General features: G+C 45.3%; 2 protein-coding genes across 7 annotated transcripts in view; one reads left to right on the top strand and one right to left on the bottom strand.

Annotated features, from left to right (window-relative positions):
* The window catches only part of LOC129715783 (uncharacterized), a 337,613-nt gene extending 320,445 nt beyond the window's left edge, over window positions 1–17,168 (bottom strand). For 3 of the 4 annotated variants that reach the window (XM_055665662.1, XM_055665654.1, XM_055665638.1), the window contains exons 1-2: window positions 17,082–17,168; window positions 8,698–8,813 (exon numbers count right to left, since the gene is read on the bottom strand). In XM_055665662.1, the coding sequence (XP_055521637.1) occupies window positions 8,698–8,700 (3 nt within the window). In that variant the 5' untranslated portion in view covers window positions 8,701–8,813; window positions 17,082–17,168. Of the gene's footprint in view, window positions 1–5,159; window positions 5,362–8,697; window positions 8,814–17,081 lie in introns of those variants that run through there. The other variant, XM_055665643.1, reaches the window with a different exon arrangement.
* A 152-nt stretch (window positions 17,169–17,320) lies between these two features.
* smpd5 (sphingomyelin phosphodiesterase 5) overlaps window positions 17,321–18,679 on the top strand; it is a 35,303-nt gene continuing 33,944 nt past the window's right edge. For 2 of the 3 annotated variants that reach the window (XM_055665598.1, XM_055665601.1), the window contains exon 1: window positions 17,363–17,525. The gene's annotated coding sequence lies outside the window, so the exon portion shown is untranslated. The other variant, XM_055665608.1, reaches the window with a different exon arrangement.

Here is an 18,679-nt window from a genome sequence, read left to right as displayed (position 1 = left end):
CGTTCTCCAGCTCCGCGGGACGGTTGGGCTCCGGGGATCGGGCGATGACCGGGAGTCGGGCGTGGGCCGGGAGTCGGGCGAGGACCGGGGATGACCGGGAGTCGGGCCAGGGGGGTCGGGCGAGGACCGGGGGTCGGGCAAGGGCCGGGAGTCGGGTCGAGGGCCGGGGATCGGGTGAGGGCCGGGAGTCGGGCGAGGACCGGGGGTCGGGTCAGGGCCGGGAGTCGGGCGAGGACCGGGGGTCGGGTCAGGGCCGGGAGTCGGGCGAATCGAGCGAGTACCGGGGGTCGGGTCAGGGCCGGGGATCGGGCGAGAACCGGGAGTCGAGCGAGGGCCGGGGATCCGGTGAGGGCCGAGGGTCGGTTGGGCTCCGCGGGTCGGATGGCGGTCTCCAACCCCGCGACTCACCTGGCGGTGTCCAGTCGGGTACTCTGTTGCTCTGATGAGCTCAGACGGAAGAGGGAGATTGTCCAAAAAGTTGTTGCAGCCGCAGGAACCGAAGTCCAGAAGTTCCTGTCGGCTGTACGAGATGAGTACAAGGCTGCTCCGAGTGAGCAGCCTTGAAGCAGGTAAGGGGATCGTTGCTATTTTTTCCATTCTAGGGAGACACAGGGCGTCGCGGTGTGCCCGCGCCGCAGCCATTTTGTCATATCTTTGTCACAAGCTTTGGCAGATTTATATTGTGAGCAATTTTGGGCCCCATATCAGAGGAAGGATGTGCTGGCATTGTAGAGGGTCCAGAGCCGATTTACAAGGATGATTGCAGAAATGATTGTGTTTAAAGGCACTGGACCTGTACTCACTGGAGCTTAGAAGGATGAGGGGAGACCTCATTGAAACTTACCAAATAGTGAAAGGCCTGGATGGTGTGAATGTGGAGAGGATGTTTCCACTAGTGGGAGTGTCTACGACCAGAGGCCATAGCCTCAGAATTAAAGGACGTACCTTTAGAAAGGAGATGAGGAACTTCTTTAGTCAGAGGATGGCGAATCTATGGAATTCATTGCCACAGGCGACTGTGGCCAAGCCAATGGATATTTTTAAGGCGGAGAATGACAGATATTTGATTAGTAAGGGTGTCAGGGGTTCTGGAGAGAAGGCATGAGAATGTGGTTGAGAGGGAAAGATACATCACCCATGATTGAATAGTGGGGTAGACGATGGGCTAAATGGTCCAATTCTGTTCCTAGAACTTATGAACTAGCTTTCCACAAAGAGTAATATGTATATGGAATGAGCTGCCAGAGTAGGTGGTAGTAGAGCTATAATTATAATGTGCAAAACACATATGTATAGGTATGGAATTAAATAGACTGATGTGGGGCAAATACAAGAAAATGGGAATAGTATCGATAGATGCTAGACGAAGAATCTGTTTCAATGCAGTAAGACTCTTTGATTCAAAGTACCTATGAAAAACATAAAATGCTAAATATGGTCGCAAAAAAATAGTTATGTAACACTTTGGAATTCGATTTACACACACTGAAACAAAACCTCTAAATGATCATGTGTAGGAAAGAACTGCAGATGCGGGTTTAAATTGAAGATACAGGTAGACACAAAATGCTGGAGTAACTCAGTGGGACAGGCAGCATCTCAGGAGAGAAAGAATGGACAATGTTTCGTGTCAAGACCTTTCTTCAGACTGATCGTGTCTCGACCCGAAACATCACCCAATCCTTCTATCCAGAAATGCTGCCTGGCCTGCTGAGTTACTCCAGCATTTTGTGTCTATCTCTAAATTATCATAATCATCATCATAATCATACTTAATTAGCCAAGTATGTTTTGCAACATACAAGGAATTTCATTTACCATAGTCATACAAATAAAAAGCAACAGAACACACAAAATACATTTTAACATAAACATCCACCACAGTGACTACTCAACATTCCTCACTGTGAAGGAAGGCGAAAAAGTTCAATCTCTTCTCTTCTTTGCTCTCCCGCAGTCGCGGGCCTCGATCTTCCATTGACGGGCAGATCTTGGCTCCCACTGACCCCGGTTCAGGGCTGATCGAAACATTCTGCGTCTTTTGGAGCTCCCGCCATCGGTCTCCTGCCACACAAGACTGCGAGCTTCTCGAAGGTGAACTCCACAGGCCGCAGTTGGAGCATCAATCCCAGGCAAGGGATCGGCTCCGATGGCAAGTCCACGTCCCCGGGGTGGGGCTCAAAGTCAGTCCCGAGCAAGACCGCCAGATCCATGATGTTAGGCCGCAGAATGACGACCGGAGATACAATCCAAAAAACAATCGCATCTCCAGCAAGGTTAGAAATTGAAAAAAAGTTTCCCCCGACCCCCTCCCCCACACCCCACATAAAACAAACCAGAGAACAATAACACATACTTTTAAAACACACTAAAAATAACAAATAAAAGGACGAAAAGTCAGACAGACTTGGCGAGGCAGCCATCGTGCGGCGCCACCTGGTGGTGTTTCAAATTATCATGTTACTGGCCATACGATAAAGATTATGGCATTGTGCACACACTTGGATCAAGCAGCTCATTATGTGATTGGTTAAGTCGGGAACCTTTTGCTCGAACACATGAAATAACAGATTAGTTAAAATATAATAAATATCTTTAAACAAGCTAATGACAAAGGATAAAGGACATTTATTTTCACAAACACCAATTGGTGCAGTGAAATTTGAGTTACCATGCAGCATACAAATAAGATAAACACAACACTTTAGAATTTAACATAAAACATAAAAAACATCCCCCCACAGCGGAATCAACATTTCCCACTGTGAGGGAAAGCACCAAATTTCAGTCCACTTCTTCTGTTCACCCTTGGTCGGGGCCTATTGAGGCCTCTGCAGTCGCCGCTACAGGACCTGATGTTTCAGGCCCTCGAACGGAAGAAAACTCTCAGTGGCCCGGAGTCTCCGAATCGGCCGCGTCCTACTGGAGACCACGGCTCCCGAAGTCCACAGGCCGAGCTGGGCGAAGATTCAACGCTGGCGACCTCGGCGAGAGATCCCAGGTTCCGCGATGTCAAAGTCAGCGCCGCCCACGGCTGGAAGCTCCACGTTTCCTCAGATTAATCCCCAACTGTTATTTATCCATCCATTTCAGTAGTTGATTTATTTCCTACTATAAACTTTGATACCCTACCTTACTGTCCACAATTCCAGTTTAATTGTGTTGTTTGCAAAGTTACTAACTAACCAATCTACTTTTGTGTCATTTACAAATAACACAAACAACAGAGATACCAACAAACAGATCCCTGCAAACTCCACTGATCACTTTGAGGCTACAAAGAGCGGATTTAAAAAAATGCAAGAGCTGCAACAAAGTAGATTAAGAGATCAGAAATACATCCTGTCTTATATGAGGTACATTCAAGAATCTGATAACAAGTTTCCTGAATGGTTGACACGAGACTGAAATCGCTGGAATCCTGAGAAAAATAACAACTTGCTGGAAAAACTCAGCAGATCAGGAAGCATCTGTGAATGAAATGGACATTGAGTTGAGACCCTTCTGAGAGGCCTTGACCTAAAACGCTAATTGTTCATCACCTTCTGCAGATGCTGCACGGCCTGCTGAGTTCATCCAACAGTGTATTTTTTTCTTCTTGAGTTGATTAAAAAAATGCAAGAGCTGCAACAAAGTGGATTAGGAGATCAGTCAGTAAGTCTGGCAGTTTTCCTAATCAAAGGAAAAACTTTTTCACCCAAAGAGTTGTGAATCTGTGGAATTCTCTGCCATAGAAGGCAATGGAGGCCAATTCGCTGGATGTTTTCAAAAGATAGTTAGATTTAGCTCTTAGGGCTAAAGGAATCAAGAGATATGGGGAAAAAGCCGGAATGGGGTACTGATTTTGGATGATCAGCCATGATCACATTGAATGGCGGTGCTGGCTCGAATGACCTACTCCTGCACCTATTTTCTATGTTTCGAAGGTGAACCAGCTAGGTCAGACAATCTGAGTTTCCTAGTCAGTAAACAAACTACTCTTTGTCACATTTGCTGATTCCAAATGTTTACCAAAAAATTAGCCAACAACAAAGGATACTCTTTGCAATTATTTTTATCATTGAAATGCATAGTCATATGGCCGAAACAGTCCCTTCATGCGAGGCATCAAATAAAAGAACAAAATAATACAAGTAAAGAGGAGCAGGAGGTTGGCCACTAAGAAAATGATCATGGATGATATAGCTGGCCCTCAAGTCCTCTTCTGTGTCCGTTTCTCATGATCCTTAGTTCCACAATTATTCAAATATTTAGCTATCTCCATCTTAAATATATCTAATGGTCTGGATTCTATCACTCTTGGGGAATTCCAGACAGTCTGAGAGAAAAACTTTCAACGTACCTCAGCGTTAAAAGACCAAACCCTTATTTTGTAGCTATGCATCCTTGTTGGTAATTCTCCCACTTGTGAAAACATCTCAACATCTATCCTGTCGATCCCCCGGAAGATTACATATGTTCAAATAAAGACACTTCTCATCCTCTGGGCCTGTACTCGCTGGAGTTTATAAAGATGTGGCGGGATGTCATAGAAACTTAGTGTATAATGAAAGGCCTGGATAGAGTGGAAGTGGAGAGAATGTTTCACTAGTGGGAGGGTCTGAACCAGAGGGCACAGCTTCAGAATAAAAGATGTATCTTTAGAAAAGAGATGACAAAAAATGTATTTTGCCAGACGGAATTCATTGTCACTGATGTCTATGGAAGCCAAGTTTTTTGGTATTTTAAAGCGGAGATTGACAAGTACTTGATTGGTGAGTGTGGCAAGGTTACAGGGAGAAGGAGGGTGCATGAGGTTGAGAGAGAAAGATACTTCAGCCATGGTTGATTGGCTGAATAGACTTGATGAGCTGAAAGGCCTAATTCTGCTCCTATGACTTATGAACCTATAAACTCTAAACTCCAAGGAATACAGACCTAAACCATCTAGCCTCTGGTGAGAGGACAACCCTCTGTCATCAGACTCTTAAACGGACCTCACATAAGCTAGGATGTATTCCTGAATTGGATATAAAAGTGGTTATCTGCCCAATTACATAGAATTGCAGCTTGCAAATTAGGTTAAAATTATCATCACTGCCTATGTAAATGTAAATGTGGACAGAATGGGTTACTGGAAAAAGCCCCGCCAAGAGCTGTTAGAATTTACAAAGACTAACCATAATACGAATCAGATGAACATCTTTGTTGAATTGATTCCATAATTTCCTCCTCCTCCTCCTGGTTTCTATTTATTCAGCATAAGCATTTGTTAAAGGCAAGTTGGACAACAGTTTTGGGTCATCAAATTGAAAGCTTTATGACATAGGAAAGGGCTGATGATGTAAGCAGACACTCGATGTCAACCGAGCTGTTCCTGCAATTAATAAATTGCTATTTGCTCTTTTTCTATGTTGTTAGATGCTGCCTGAACTGTTGAGTTCCACCAACTGTCTATTTTTCATTTGAGATTCCAGAATCTGCGTTGACTTGTGTCTCAACTCTCATTAACTGCCTTCCCAAGATTTAAACGCACTCCCACCCCATCTCGCATTGAATAATTTGAATATATGGAACAAAAGAGAAGAGAAAGGGGTCCATCGATTGCCACTATCTTTCTGACATGGACTCCAGAGTATACTTCCCACCTCTCCCCCCACTCCAGTGCTCAACATTCCATTTAAAACATTGTTCTTTTTTCAATTGATATATCCCCTAATGCTAACAGTGTGAGAGTGCAGCAATCATATTATTGGATTGATAATTCACAGAACAACTGATTATATCCCGTGCTGGTAGCTTGAGAAATTATAACCATGTTATCAATAAAAATATGACAGCTTGAAAAACACATTGACTGGCCACCAGTATCGTTTTAACCAGCCTTGTTTGCTCTAGCTAGTATGACTCCAGTCTTCCACCAACACAGTGGCTAAAATTACTCAGGACAGTGAGGGATAGGGATAATAAGCAAAAACTTTGTTAACCATCCTAGGGACTTAACAATTAAAAAACAAATGCAACATTTGAACATGCAAAACTGTTCACTAAGATCATGACTAATATTTTACTTTCACCACTCTTCAGCACTAAACTGATGCTTGATTTCCTTCATAACTAAACATTTGTCAAAATATGTAGGAAGGAGCTGCAGATGCAGGTTTTCACTGAAGTTTGAATAAGAGTCTCGGCCCAAGACCTCACCTATTCCTTTTCTCCTGTCTGAAGAAGGGTCTTGACCCGAAACATCACCGTTTCCTTTTGGACAATAGACAATAGACAGTAATGCAGGAGTAGGCCATTCTGCCCTTCGAGCCAGCACCGCCATTCAATGTGATCATGACTAATCACCCCCAATCAGTAACCCGTTCCTGCCTTCTCCCCATATCCCCTGACTCCTCTATCTTTGAGCCCTATCTAGCTCTCTCTTGAAAGTATCCAGAGAACCGGCCTCCACCACCCTCTGATCCAGTGAATTCCACAGACTCATAACTCTCTGTGTGAAAAAGTGTTTCCTCATCTCCATTCTAAATTGCTTACCACTTATTCTTAAACTGTTTTCTCCGGAGATGCTGACTGGCCTTCTGTTGCTCCAGCTTTTAGTGTCCAAACGTTTATCAATATCTTAGAAACATAGAAAATAGGTGCAGGGGTAGGCCACTCCAGAACAAGGGGTCACAGTTTAAGGATAAGGGGGAAATCTTTTAGGACCGAGATGAGGAAAACCTTTTTCACACAGAGAGTGGTGAATCTGTGGAATTCTCTGCCACAGAAGGTAGTTGAGGCCAGTTCATTGGCTATATTTAAGAGGGAGTTAGATGTGGCCCTATGGGCTAAAGGGATCAGGGGGTATGGAGAGAAGGCAGGTAAAGGATACTGTGTTGGATGGTCAGCCATGATCATATTAAATGGCGGTGCAGGCTCGAAGGGCCGAATGGCCTACTCCTGCACCTATTTTCTATTCAGCCCTTCGAGCCAGCACCGCCATTCAATATGATCATGGCTGATCATCCAAAATCAGTACCCCGTTCCTCCTTTTTCCCCATATCCCTTGATTCTGTTAGCCCTAAGAGCTAAATCTAGCTCTCTCTTGAATTGAATTTACTCACTGTGCAACCACCACAGCACTCTTAGACAGAGATTTATAGATTTCATTACCCTCAGGATAAATGATAGAATAGACATGATATTGGCTAAATAACAAACAATAGCTCATTGTGAATGGTTATTTATCAACCGAAAGAAGGTAAATATTGCCATTGAGCACTGCATGTAGACCATTACTGTATGTTACTGTATGCAACATTGAATCGAATATAACGACCATTATGTTGCCGACTAAACCTCCTCCCACCTAATTGAACAATTTACATCTTTCCTTAAAAAGATTAGTAATGCAGACATCTAGTCAAGTGAAGAGAGTTTATTGTCATGTGTCCCAGATAGGAAAATTAAATTCTTGCCAGTCTCATCATCTCACCAGTGCATTATGTAACTGAGGAATAACCCCTCTTCTTTTTCATTACAATCCTCTAGTAATAAACAATAAAGTTATGTCAATTTTGTAATGACTTGTAGTGCATGTATACTAGCTTTTTGCAAACTGCATTTTTCACAGAGCTTCCTCTGCATCTCAGAACTTCCTCATCATTCAGTTAATAGGCTTATTTTGTAACTTTCCCTTCAAAAATAGACAATTTCACATCCTCTCCCCAACTAGTCTGTTTTTGCTAAACCTGTGCCCACATTTTACTTTTGTAGCCTTATAATGCCCCCTTTTTACATCCACCTATTTTTGAGTCAGCAGCAAATTTAGCAGCCCTGAAGTGCGTCTTTAGCCATTACTTGTAAAATATGAGGCCTCAGCACCTTTACCTGCGGCACACCTCTCATTACATCTTGCCAAGTAAAGCATTCATTTACGCCCATTTTGCAGAACATCTAGTTCAACTTGTCTTCTGATTCCCATGCTCATACTAACCTCTCTTCACAACCTTCTCCATTGCCAGGGTCAGGTCAAATGCAAACTAGAACAATACATCACTGGGTAGTCTGCAATCCCATGGTATGAACATAGGATAGACACAAAAAGCTGGAGTAACTCACCGGGACAGGCATCATCTCTGGAGAGCAGGAATGGGTGGTGTCTTCAGACTGCAGGCTTCAGAACATAGAGTTCACCTCCAACGACCCCACCACCTGCTCCGTCACCCACATTCATTCCCTTCTCCAACCTGGTTCCATCTGTCTACCACCTGTACACTTTTTCTTGTGATTCTCCAATCAGCTTTGCCAACTGGTTCTATCTGCTCATCCTCCAGCCTTATGTGGTTCCACTCATCATCTTCCTAATTTATCTGCATCTGCCACATTTAGGTTCCACTTATCACATTCTCGGTCTCTCCCCTTCCTTCCCCTCTTGGGTCCATCTGTCCCATTTGTTTTGATGTCTTTCGTTACTGTCTCTACCTATCAACCACTTGTCACCTGACCCCTTCTTTGCATCCATCAGCCGATCATCTCACCTGATTCCACCTCTGGCCTCCCCACCCCTGCCTCACGCCCACCCACCTTTATACTAGCCATCTCTCTCGCCCCTACTTTCAGTCCTAATGCAGGGACTCAATCCTAAACTTTGACAATGCTTCTATCTCCACAAATGCCGCTCGACCATCAAGTTCCTTCAGTTTCTTTTTTGCTCCATTTATACCTACTCACCATTGTTTGTCAGGCAGACCATTGCATAAATTATTGTTTGCTATCAAACCTTTGACAAGTCACCATATTGTCCTGGAGGCTCCCAGTTGTTTCCTCGAGGCTCCTAGTGTAATTTCCTGTGAAGACAGATGCAAAATATAAATTTTCTACCATTTTATTATCCCCAATAACCCATCCTAAATCTTTAAGAAACCTACCTTAACTTTTGTTGATCTTTAAAAATACCTAGATTTCAGTCTGAATTTATACATTTTGACTTTCCTCAACTTCTTGCTCCTTCCTTTTCACATATGTAGATTACATTTCAGTTTGATTTTATAGATTTTTCCAGTCCTCATAATTTCTAATCATGTTGTTACAAACATAGTTGATTTCACAGCCCAATTTTATACATTTTCCCTTTACTCATAATTTCTTACCAATCTTTTTCTACTTTATATATTTTTATGATACTATACGATAAAACTTTATTCAACACAAGTGTGGAAGAAATTAATTTAGAGGAAAATTAATGGAATATAAAAAGCGGGGTGCCAGCGATGCGGACCAGAGGGGAAAAGGGGGGAGCTGTGGACCGTTGCAATGGCAGTGCGTTGGGACTCACAGCGGGCTCTGGATGCTCTCCTCCATCGGGATCAGACTGTCAGCTTTCCATTTGGCAATGCTGCGGGGCTGCTTCGGGTCCCTCTGCTCTTTGGGTCCCTCCACTTTCCTCAGCTCCAGTAAAGACGTGATGGCACAGGAAGGGGTGGACCGTCCTGGGCAGTGATAGGAGAAGAGACTAATCCGCGCAGCGCAGGAAGGCAGGAGAAGAGATCGATCTGCCCACGCGCGTTTTTTAAGATTTTTAAACCTCGCTAACTTTGACGACATTCAATCGATCGGAATGAAACTTGGTGGACTTGCAGCATAGGAGAACAGTGAGTGAACTGGCAAAAAATCATAGCGCTATCGCAAATCGTTTTTGCACAAGTAGAATTACTGCCAAACCAGAAGATAACAAGATCAGAGTTTTAATTATGTATAGTTATCATGCAGTAAAACTGCTCACCAATTCTCTGACCTCACAACGGAATTAGCCGACAGTTAAACTGTGCAGAAACAACTTTTGTTTACTTTTGTTAGATACTATTCTATGAAAATATTCTATCAACTACATGCGTACCAATTATTTAATTAGTCATAACATATATTTTGCTTATGTTAATCTTATTCAACAACAGATGGTTAGAAACATAGAAAAATAGAAATTAGGTGCAGGAGTAGGCCATTCGGCCCTTCAAGCCTGCCCCGCCATTCAATATGATCATGGCTGATCATCCAACTCAGTATCCCGTACCTGCCTTCTCTCCATACCCCCTGATCCCCTTAGCCACAAGGGCCACATCTAACTCCCTCTTAAATATAGAGTTAATACAAGTCAAACACAATACAAGGGCATCTTGACATTATTTTCTCTCACCTTTCAGACGGCCCGCGCCACGATCCGTTCTCCGAGCCAATCATAAGCCTCCCAATTACAGTAACATTTCTATGCCACAGGCAGTAGTGGGCGCAGGTGATCTACTATAACTCCTCACAGAAAGTTAAAGCTTCGTAATCTCCTCTACTATTTAATGGTTACATTTACCATCCACCCTTCAACACATTCCCAGTCTAATCTTACTTTGCTGATTCCCACGAACTTCTTCTGCACCTGGTCAAGCGAGAGATGCCAATTGTCACATCCAAAACACCATTTTGTTACCTTGTTCAATTCCAATCAAAATTAAATAAGGAAACATAGAAACATAAAAAATAGGTGCAGGAGTAGGCCATTAGGCCTTTTCGAGCCTGCACCGCCATTCAATATGATCATGGCTGATCATCCAACTCAGTATCCTGTAAGTGCCTTCTCTCCATACCCCCTGATCCCTTTAGCCACAAGGGCCACATCTAACTCCCTCTTAAATATAGCCAATGAACTGGCCTCAACTACCTTCTGTGGCAGAGAATTCCACAGATTCACCACTCTCTGTGTAAAAAATGTTTTTCTCATCTCGGTCCTAAAAGACTTCCCCCTTATCCTTAAACTGTGACCCCTTGTTCTGGACTTCCCCAACATCGGGAAGTAATCTTCCTGCATCTAGCCTGTCCAACCCCTTAAGAATTTTGTAAGTTTCTTTAAGATCCCCCATCAATCGTCTAAATTCTAGCGAGTACAAGCCGAGTATCCAATCTTTCTTCATATGAAAGTCCTGACATCCCAGGAATCAGTCTGGTGAACCATCTCTGTACTCCCTCTATGGCAAGAATGTATTTCCTCAGATTAGGAGACCAAAATTGTACGCAATACTCCAGGTGTGGTCTCACCAAGACCCTGTACAACTGCAGGAAGGGTATTATTTTTTTCTTCCACAACAAGGTACACAAAAACTTAAAATTGAAAGTGAAAAAAAGAAAGACAGGCGACTGTTGGTTGGCAGCCGTGTGCACTGTGCCTTAACCAGCATGAACAAACGAACAAACAAACATGTTGAAATATTAGCGGCGACAAGAATTAAGTCGCCATGGAGATTAGCGAGAATTCTCGAGCCGTAGGTGGGTCGCAAGGAGGTCCTAGTGGGTTGCCAGGAGGTCGAAGGTTCTCGGAGGTTCTCGAGGGTTGGAGCCGGTGCTGACGGTGTATTTCATTGGCTCATTGGGGGAAAAAAAAGGTAAGCAGTAGTTTTCAGAACCGGGAATGTTAAATGTCTGCCGAACTTCACAGCCGTGTAACACTGGTTTCTTAAGTTGTCTCCACTCCTTCTCCCTCCTACTCCCCCACTCTTTTAAAGGACTTGGCGTACACTGTGCTTTAGCTGTCTTAATGACAGTACCAACCTTCCAACCTTTTGTCTAAAAAATTCTCACGGTGCAAAGCCAAGGTGATATAGACACACACTCGTGGTGTGTGTCTCTATCACCTTGGCTTTGCACCGTGAGAATTTTTTAGACAGCGCTCCCCAACTTGTGCTCCTCCGCATTTGCAATGTGTTTGTGTGTGTTCTACTCTGACAGTCGCCGTTCCAGTTCCCCGTTTTTCAGGTGACTGCCGGCAACTTGACAGTCGCCGGCAGTCTGCTGAAAAATCGCCTAAGTGGGATAGGCCCATAACGCAGGATTATCCCCTGGGCAGAGGATTCTAAAACTAAAACTTTCCCTCACATCGGGTCCCCATTGCTCTATCCCCCGTCCCTCACGGCAGTCCCCCCACGCCGGGTCCTCCATTGATCGCCGAGGCCTCATCGCTGCCGATTCCGCACCACCACCATGGCCTCACCACCGCTGAGGCTCCCGTTACTGCCGAGGCCTCATCGCCGCCAAGCCCCCACCACCACTGAGACTCCCTTTACCGCCAAGATTCCCGTTGCCGCCAAGGCCCACCGCCGCCTATGTCGAGGCTCACGTTTCCACCGAGGCTCCCATCACCACTGCCGCTGAAGTAGATTTTAGTCTGATTTTATACATTATCCTTACCCTTGGAATTTCTTTCATTTGTTTCCCTTTTTACATAACTACTGTAGATTTAAAGTCCAATTTTATAGATTTTTTGTTTCCTCATAAATACTTTCATTGTTTTCTTTTGAAATACATCTATAGTATTCACATTCTGATTTTATGCATTTTGCCTTTCCTCAATTTCTTGTTATTTTCCCCTTATTAACTATAGATTTTATAGTCTGATCTACACTTTGCCTGTCTTCATAATTTCATGCCCATCCTTTCCCTTTTTAAACGTCCTTAGTAAATTTTATTCTTATTTTATGCATTTTCTTTTCATAACTTCTTATTTTCTTTACATGTTTTACAGTAGATATTATTCAGTTTTTATGCAATTTCCCTTTCCTCATAATTTCTTAGCAACCTTTTATCTCTTTACATATCTCTATATGATACAAAAGTTAGTTAGTGGTTTTGCAGTAAGTGAAGGTTGTGAACAATTACAGCAGGATCTGGATCTATTGGCCAGGTGGGCGGAGGTTTGGCGATCACTGGTATTGAGTCCAGACGGAGGGATGATGCTCAGCACGGCCTTGGAGTCAACCAGGAAGCGAAGCCCGGAACGGCAATCCTGGACGTAGAGGCGATGGTTCTGGCCGACCACGATAGCCTCTACTGGCGATCGTCCGAGGCATTTCCCGGAAACGAGCAGGGGGCGCAGCATCGGCGTGCCTCTGCACCCCAGCGGTGGTGATAGTAGCACCACTGGCGCATACCGCGGTATCCGGCAGGCGGCTGCGGTGCAGCGATGGCAGCGGAGGGCTGAATGTCCCTGCGAGGCTGTTGGTGCGAGAGCGCGGACACCCGGCTGATGAATCCACCGTCCTGCTGCCTGGCTCGCCACAGCTCATCGGCCCATTCAGTGAGCTGCAGGGAGTCAGCAAAATCCGATCGAGCGAGGAACAGGCAGATGTCATCGGGCATCTGCTCGAGGAAAGCCTGTTCAAACAGCAGGCAGGGTGATGGCCATCCATCAGTGCGAGCATCTCACTCATCAGCGCAGACGGCTTGTGATCGCCGAGGCCATCCAAATGCAGAATGAGGGCGGCTGAGCCTGAAAGTGCGGAGCAGCGGCGCCTTGAGGCCCTCGTATTTGCCCCAGCCACATAAAAGTAGCGAGTGGCGTCCACGACGATATTGCGAAACTCATATTGGGCCTCAATGTGGGTGAACCACACTTGAGGCTGTAGCGCCCAGAAAACGGGCAGATTCAGGGCCACCTAGTTTTGCTGGGCGGGCTGGGCATCGAGGTTTGCGGCGGTGTTCATAGCTGGGATCTAAAATCACAATCAGACCAGTGGGTCACCACTTTGGCGAGACAGGCAGGTTGAGTAAAACACATTTTTATTTGGAAACAACAAAAAGGAAGTACTCAAAAAACGTGTGCTGGGTCAGCCATATATATAATAGCTTCTGCTACTCGGGAGGAGCGCTGTCTACAGAGGAGAAAAGCCCACGAAAGCACACCGCTCATCACGTGATGGCGCCAGCCAATATCGAGGGTTCACATTTCCCCAAGCCACCACTAAGTGCCGCCACAGAGGAATGGTTGATGGAATTTATTAGAGAAGTGTGAGGTGTTGCATTTTGGGATGTCGAACAAGGGCAGGACCTACCCAGTAAATGGTAGGCCTGTAGGTAGTGTTGTGGAGCAGAGGGATCTAGGATTACATGTGCATGGTTCCTTGAAGGTTGGGTCGCAGTTAGATAAGGTGGTCAAAAAGGCTTTTGGCATTTTGGTCTTCATCGGTCAGAGTATTGAGTATAGAAGTCGGGAGGTCATGTTGCAGTTGTATAAGACATTGGTGAGACTGCATTTAGAATATTGTGTTCAGTTCTGGGCACCATGTTATAGGAAAGATATCGTCAAGCTTGAAAGGGTTCAGAAAAGATTTACGAGGATGTTGCCAGGTCTACAGGGCCGGATTTAGATGAAGAGCCCTAGGCTATTCCACTTGTGAGGGCCCTTCCCAATCGTCCACCCCCACAACGAGAGGAAGATGGACGAGTCCACCAAATTGACACCGATGTGCAGCCGAGCGTGGCCAATGAGATAAGGGCTAGAAAGCTGCGCTTTTTATTTATTGCCAATGCTAGTGTCAAGTTATCTGCTATTATTCTGAAATGGAAGGTAAAGAAAATTACTGAAGTGTTGTTTAGAGACTACAGTGCGTTGTGACAGCATATGTAAGAAAGGCCTATGACAGTGTCAAAAATATTATACACCAGGCCCGTATGAAGCTTTTCAAAATGGGAGGTGGCATGGCAGGATTACAAAAATTTTATGTGAAACAAGTGCACGCAGAGCATATCACGTGCAAAGCTGAAAGACCCTTGCAGCCGGGGTTTTAGATGCTCTCTGGTGCATTCTGAGCCTTATTTTGGAGCATTTTTGCACCAAATGTATGACCAATATTTCAGAAATAATTTTGGATCAGTCAAGAGTAATGAGTGGTTGGAATGGGATGATTGGGTTCATTGTTGTATACATTTTTTTTAAATCAAGAATTGAAGCAGTCCTTGTTTTAATAATCAAGTTGTACTGTAAAATGTTATAAATGAGCATGCAAACACTACAAATAAAATACTGTAAGTTTTTGCAGTAAATAAAACCTTTTTTTAGAACATGCTTTGTGCGTTGATTTGATTGCCTGTTACTGTTCGACTGTGTTAGTTTGCACATTAAAAATGATGCAAAATGAAAGTCGCAAACTATGGAATTCATATTTTTCAGTATCGTTATCAAGGAAAATAAAGCAGTTCCAATTGTTTGATATTATTCATATGGAGGAAAAAATATAATTGCTCTAAAATCTACCTTAATTTTGCAACCTCACTAAAGATAATCCCCCTTCCCCTCTCCTCCTTCTCCACCTTTCTCCCCCCTTCCCCTCTCTCACACCCCCTCCCCCTCTCTCCACCTCCCCTCCCTCTCCCGTCTCAACCACCCCTTCCCCTCTCCTCCTTCTCCACCTCTCTCCCCCTCCCCCCTTCCCCTCTCTCACCCCCTCCCCCTCTCTCTCCCCCCCCCCCCTCCTTCCCCCTGTCTCAACCCCCCCTTTCCCCCTCCCCTCTCTCCCTCCCATGCAGCGAGGCTCCAACTCCACGCCGCCGACACTGCAGCGCGCCCCCCCCCCCCCCCCCCGGCCTAGAGAAACAGGCACTCCCGCAACGCAATATTCCACTACTTACCTGGAGTAGACACGAGGCATCGAGGTGATTGTGTGGAATGCAAATGGAGATCTGAACCCGCCCGGGCCCACTGCGCACTCCCGGAGAGATAGCGTCATTTTGCATCGCTACTGCGTCACCGGCTTCTCCCAACTGCGCAATTTTTTCCCACAAAACTTTCAGTGGGCCGGAACCAGAATTTCGGGTAAATTCCGTCAATAGCGCTCCAATCTTTTTTTTCCCAGGATTTTTTTTACTCTGGGAAAAAAACACCTTGGACGGAATCCCCCTAATTTTGAGGCCCTTGGCTTCAACCTATGAGGCCTGTAGGGCCTAAGATTAAGCTTGTGAATCTTATACGTAAGCTTTTCAAGCCCTAAGCTTAAGCTTGTGAAGCTTATACGTAAATCCGGCCCTGTCTAGAGGATGTGAGCAATAGGGAGAGGTTGATAGGGGAGGTCTCTATTCCATGGAGCGCAGGAGGATGAGGTGCAATCTTGTAGAGGTATACAAAATCATGAGAGGAATAGATCGGTTAGATGCACAGTCTTTTGCCCAAAGTAGGGAAATCGAGGACCAGAGGACATCGGTTCAATGTGAAGGGGAAAAGATTTAATAGGAATCCGAGGGGTACCTTTTTCCACACAAAGGATGGTGGGTGTATGGAACAAGCTGCCAGAGGAGGTAGTTGAGGCTGTGACTATCCCATAGTTTAAGAAAGTTAGACAGGTATATGGATAGGACAGGTTTGGAGGGATATGGACCATGCGCAGGCAACTGGGACTAGTGTAGCTGGGACATTATTGGCCGGTGTGGGGGAGTTGGGCCAAACCGTTTCCACACTGTATCACTATGACTATGACTAGATTTTATTCTGATTTTACATTTTATTTTTCCTCACAATTTCTTTCAAGTTTTATTTGTACACACTTATGATACATTTCAGTCTGCTTTTACAGATTTTCACTTTCCTCACAAATTCTTTCATCATTTTCTAATCTAAGCACATCTGTAACATATTTAAGTCTTTTACACGTTTTACCTTTCCTCGTTTTCTTGCAATATCTTTCCGTGAGCCGCGGGACTGACTTACCATCGCCCGATGGGGTATCGCCTCAGCGCAGAGGGAGAAGAGGAGGGAAGAGACAGTACCCCTAAGATTTTTGCCTCCATCACAGTGAGGAGGTGCCTGGTGAACTCACTGTGGTGGATGTTAATTTGTGTTTATTGTGTGTTTTGTTGTTTATTATTACATGTGTGGCTGCAGGCAACGACATTTCGTTCAGACCGGCACCCAGCTCCCCAGACTGGAGGACATCTACCGGGCCCGCTGCATCTGGAGGGTCAAGGGTACCATTAGAGACAGCACACACCCTGGACACTGCCCTTCACCCCCCTGCCCTCAGGAAGACGATACAGGACACTGAACGCCCGCAACACAAGACTAAAAAAACAGCTTCTACCATAGAGCTGTGAGACTACTGAACTCTATCCCCCTCCCACACTGATTCCCCCCCTCTTATACACCCGCCCCTACTCCTATATGTTTATAGTCTAATTTTTTTTAATAGTTCTTTTATAGTATTTTATCCTCATATTCCTGTGCAGCTGGAGGACTGCTCCAACAAAATTCCGTTGTCTTGTACAATGACAATAAAGATTATTATTATTACAATGGATTTTATACCAACCTGATTTTATACATTTTGCCGTTCCTAATAACCTACTCGGGTTTTTTTTTTGTGCTAAATCTAGGGATTTTTACCCCTCATCCTCTGGTTTGACATGCGGTGTCGTCTCTCTCGCCATCCCTTGCCACAGAGGAGGCGGGAAATAACGGCGACCGAAACGGCAGTTGGTCCCGCCCCGCCCCGACCGACCAACCGCCGCGCTCGCGGCCGCAGGTCTCGCACCTGTGGGCGGGGTCATTCCGTGCGCGATGGTGTCACGCAGGTAGTGGTGGTGGTGGTGACGGCGACGGCGGCGGGGGGAGCGCGAGCGCAGGTGACAGGTTGTCGTTGGCGGCGGGGAGGCGATATGGAGCAGGCCTTGGGCCTCAGGGCAGTGAGAGGGGGCGGGCTGTCCATCACTTCACACTCCGTGTCGCCGTCCTTGCGGTGAGGAAGCGGCACCAGGTGAGTGGGTGCAGTGGCCAGGGATGCTCGGCGAGAGCAGGGGGGCAGAGGGAGGAGAGGAGAAGGAGGAGAGGAGAAGGGGAGCGGGGGTGAAGGAGGAGAGAATGGAGGAGGGAAGAAAGTAATTGGGAAAGAAGGGGTGGGGGAATAGAATGAAGCGGAGGGAGAATATAATGGGGATGGAGGGAGTTTATGGGGAGGTTTTGGAGGGGGTCAACGGGGATGGAGGGGGTAATGCGGAGGAAGGGAGACTAGGAAGGGTTAACATTTTGTCATTCCCAGCTTTCTTGAGAGAAATCTAACCAGTCCCATTCTCCTCCTGTTACTCTGCAAGTTAATTTCCCTTAAATAAGGGGTCTTGCTGTAAAATGTCCATTTTCTCCACAGGTGCTGCCTGATCTGAGTTCCTTGCTTTTTTTTCAGATTCAGGTTCAGATTCAAACTTTATTATCATTCTACAGTACAGAGACACCGAAATGCAGTCATTTCGTCAATGCATTCAATATATATATATATATATATATAGCTCCTGATTTCAGCATGTGCAGTCTCTTGCACTTCTGGCTTATTTCTCACGTCTGTCCAAAATTTCCTTGGTAGGCCCTGGCCTTGAAGAAAATACCCAGGAGCGGTACTTAAGAAAGCTTTAGAGAGACATAAGAGACTGCAGATGCTGGAGTCTTGAGCAAAACACAAAGTGCTGGAGAAACTCAATGGGGCAGACAGAATCTGTGGATAGAATGGACAGGTGGTGTTTCGGGCCAAATGTTTTGGTTGTCTTTTGAACACTTGGTTTCAGTATTAAAGTGGGGTGGGGGGGGTTGGTTGGTGAGGGTGGAGGTGACCATGCAATTTGATGTTTCTGGCACTTGGCAGAAGCAAAATTAGGTCCTAACATAATATAATAGGCAGCTCTGACCCATGTGGAGCAAGTCTCTAAACCGTCAACTGAAAAATGAATAAATCATAATGGCACCAAGCAGCTGAGGCAATAAACGTCTCCCCTTAATCGACAATATCGTACTGCAATGGTTGGTACTTCTGTCTCACAACTACAAGCATCTTGGTTAATTTAAAATTGTGGGTTCTCTGTGTATACTTTGTGTATTTTCCCTGTGACTACATAGGTTTCAGCTGGGTGCTCTGGTTTCCGC

The sequence above is a fragment of the Leucoraja erinacea genome, chromosome 2, assembly GCF_028641065.1.
Source record: "Leucoraja erinacea ecotype New England chromosome 2, Leri_hhj_1, whole genome shotgun sequence".
In the NCBI taxonomy this organism is placed as follows: domain Eukaryota; kingdom Metazoa; phylum Chordata; class Chondrichthyes; order Rajiformes; family Rajidae; genus Leucoraja; species Leucoraja erinaceus.
This window is presented reverse-complemented; position numbering and strand designations above follow the sequence as displayed.